General features: G+C 37.3%; 1 protein-coding gene across 1 annotated transcript; it reads right to left on the bottom strand.

Moving 5' to 3' along the window:
* Positions 1-693: 693 nt before the first annotated feature.
* LOC114082089 (olfactory receptor 52P1-like) lies at positions 694-1,638 on the bottom strand. Its single transcript, XM_027923508.2, has one exon. The coding sequence runs from the start codon at positions 1,636-1,638 to the stop codon at positions 694-696; it is 945 nt and encodes a 314-aa protein (XP_027779309.2).
* Between the last annotated feature and the right edge of the window lie 2,040 nt (positions 1,639-3,678).

Below are 3,678 nucleotides of genomic sequence, written 5' to 3'. Positions count from 1 at the left end.
ACTCAAGTAACTAACACCAGGCACAAGTTGCTATAGGTGGAAAGAATGTTTGCAGTCTGAAAGCAAAAGAGGTTCTAAATGTTTGCTGACTTGATTATTGTAATGCTGAACCATTTCATGTTAACCAAACTTGTCCTTTCCATCAATCCCTTGAATATGTACAAAATTGTTTAATGCATTCAGGAACACTAAAAATCAGTTATGTTGCCACTTCTGTAAAATATTGACAGTGATCATTAACTTTTTTTCAATTGATTCCTCATGGGGAAGTTTTTGACATTTTCATGACTTTCTGTCCTTTTTGAATCCTCCTTGTTTGAAAGTCGGCTATTATCCCAATTATACTACAGGTTAGAAACTATAAGGAACAGATGAAGACTCATCTACTACTCATCCAATTTTAACTAGGTTCCTAAAACTCAGGTGCACACAAAAAATATGATGCCCATTGTTTCATTAGGTTTGGGGAATTTCTTCTGTACTTATTCTTCCAGTATAAATAACATGTCTAATTTCCTAGGAGGAAAAACAAGAAAAAGAAAAACAAACAAAAACCCTTAAATATAGGGAATACCAATCCAGATGTGTATGTGCTCTAGCCCTGGGATGCCCATTAGTAAGGTATGAGAAAGGTATCAATTATTTACCCTCTTCTCTCCCTATTCTGTTACTACCACTGCAATTACAGTATGATTAGAAAACTTTTGCCCTTAGAGAACTAAGAACATGCTCCCGAATTTTCTTCGTCCTAACACCATAAACAATGGGGTTCAGGAAGGGGGGTACCAGAAGATACATATTTGCAATGAAGATGTGAACTTGGGGGGGCACATTGTGTCCAAAGCGGTGAGTCAAGAAAGTAAAAACAGCCGTGGAATAAAAAACAAGGATGACACAGACATGGGAGCCACATGTGCCCAGAGCTTTCAGACGGGCTTCTCTGGAGGGAAGACGAAAGACTGCACGGAGGATTAGAACATAAGAGAAGACAATGAAAAAGCCATCACAGGAGCCAATCACAGAAGCCACACTGAGGCTGTAACGCTTGGTGGCTCCTGTGTCTACACATGCCAGCTTCACCACAGCCATGAACTCGCAGTAGGTGTGTGCGATGATTCGAGTTCTGCAGTAGGGGAGCTGCTTGAGCAGGATGGGGTGTGGGGAAAAGAAGGCTACTCCCCGCACCAGCACAGCAGCTCCCATTTTGGCAATGCGATTGTGGGTGAGAATTGTGGCATGGCGCAGTGGTTCACAGATGGCCACGTACCGGTCAATGGCCATGGCCAAGAAGAAGCCTGATTCCATGGCAGTAAAGCTGTGGATGAAGAACATTTGAGCCAGGCAAGCATCAAAGGCTATGTGGTGGGCTCCCAGCCAGAAGAGACAGAGCATGCGCGGCAGCGTGGAAGTGGACAGCACCAGGTCAGTCACTGAGAGCATGCACAGGAACAGAAACATGGGCTCGTGGAGACTTCGCTCTGCCCTCACCACAGCCAGGATGGTCACGTTCCCCACCACAGCCACCACATACATGGAACAGAAGGGAATCCCAATCCAGACGTGCAAGTGCTCTAGCCCTGGGATGCCCATCAGCAAGAAGCTGCTTGGAGATATTTCGGATTTATTGGCTGGTTCCATGGTGCAGCTGCCCTCTGTCTTCTCTGGAGGAGTCTTTCCTGTTAGAGCAAAAGTATTCTGCCAGGGTCATTACAACAAATCTGAAAACAAATGAAAAACGCATCTGGAAGATCCGAAGCATTGCATTAGAAGTCTTTCTGAATTTAGAGTGAAAAAAACAAAAACAAAACAAAAAACCCAGTGACACTGAGCACAAACTATGCAGCCAGACACAAAGTCAAGAGCTTCTTCAGTTGTTTTAAAACCTAATTATCTGTGAGCAATAAAATAAAAATTGAATTCACATTTTTAAATGATAAGCTCTATTAGCTTTTGTTAGAAAAATTAAATTTTATAAGTGGAAAATCTTCAAATTCATCTATCCTGAATTTCCTTCTCATGTCAACCTGAAGGACAACTTTTTAGCTGACCCCTGAGTACTCTCTGCTAAGGGTATGCGTTTTGTAGAGGGTCCATTGCACTTTTATCATTTTATTATAGATTCTTCTTCTTCTTCTTCTTCTTCTTCTTCTTCTTCTTCTTCTTCTTCTTCTTCTTATTATTATTATTATTATTATTATTTTATTATAGATTCTTCCCAGAATCTATACCCAGGACTCTTGAGATGGTATTGGCCCCTTAGCTCTTGGAGCTCTGGAATGTTAACATATATCACGTTTTTAATCAATTTTTCACTTTTTCAAATGAATAATTTCCCAACTCTACCCACCTTTTTTACACCTAATTTTCAGAAATCGTAATTTTCTACTTTTACTCTTCTGTACCTCCCACAGTGTGCCCTGTGCATCTTAACTTTCCTTATGGGTATTATCTGAGTGTACTAGTCATAACAAAGACCACTGTTTCTGGTATTTATTTTAATATTTACAATATTGGTGTGATCACAGTTCTTATAATTTTATATCAAGTAAAGAAGGAAATTAATACTTATTTGTTCCTGACATGAGTAAAAGTACTGTCCTAGAACCTTTGTATTTGTTATTGTTAAGCTGCAAAACTATGCCAGCTAAATATTATTTTCCAGGTTGATTAATTAAAAAATAGAAGCCCAGGGGTTGGGGATATAGCTCAGTTGGTAGAGTGCTTGCCTTGCACGCACTAATCCCTGGGTTCAAACCCAAGCACCACCCACATACACACACAAAATATAGAAGCCCAGAATATTATGAAATAGTGACTCAAAACACAAGAATTCTAACACAATTCTTTATGACTGCAGAGTTCATGTTATTCTTCACTATGCCAAACTCCATCTTTACTGTCACAGATATTTAGTGTGTAGACACTTATCAATATTTTGATTATTTTAAATGTCAGATTTCTCTTGATAATTTTTGCAATGTTCAAAACTTTGTACTTCTATTTATCAACTGTGTTGAATTATGTTATGTAATATTTTAAGTTTATTTTTAAGCATTTATCACTGTCTTGATCCTCCATTTGATCAGCATTATCTGCTGCCTTTGTAGGTAGGTGTTCTATATCTACATAAAAGTAATATAAATATACTATTAAAATAAGATTAGGCCAATAGCACGGTTCTTTTTATCCTCCTAAATTTTTTATTGGTTTAAAACATAATTTACATAGTATTGATTGATTAATGACAAATATTTTGACCTAAACCAATCATGATATAACAAGTAATGTATCCTATGTATACTAGTATAATTTGTGAAGTCTGGCCAAGTGTCCCATATGCTCACTTCATTCACTATTTGAATAAATGTAGCAAATATTGAACTGATTAGATGCTGGATTATAAATACTTTCAGTGTTAATTGAAAATTTTCTAATTCTGACCTGGGCTTTATAAAATGATTATTTATGCAATTGAATTTAATTATTATGGTATTTTGCTCCTAGGAAATAAAGTACATTAAACCTTAATGGTTTTCAAATTATACCAGCAATCACCTGCTTTTCTTCCTTTTGTTTCTATTTCCAGCAACAATTCTCCCTTTGTTTTCTTTTTTATTAAATGCATTTATCTCCATGATAAGGTTTAAGTTATTCTATACCTATGAATTATAGCTCATT

Source organism: Marmota flaviventris, chromosome 9, assembly GCF_047511675.1.
Source record: "Marmota flaviventris isolate mMarFla1 chromosome 9, mMarFla1.hap1, whole genome shotgun sequence".
Classification (NCBI taxonomy): Eukaryota; Metazoa; Chordata; class Mammalia; order Rodentia; family Sciuridae; genus Marmota; species Marmota flaviventris.
Note: the sequence above shows the minus strand (reverse complement) of the source record. Positions and strands in the feature narration are given on the sequence as shown.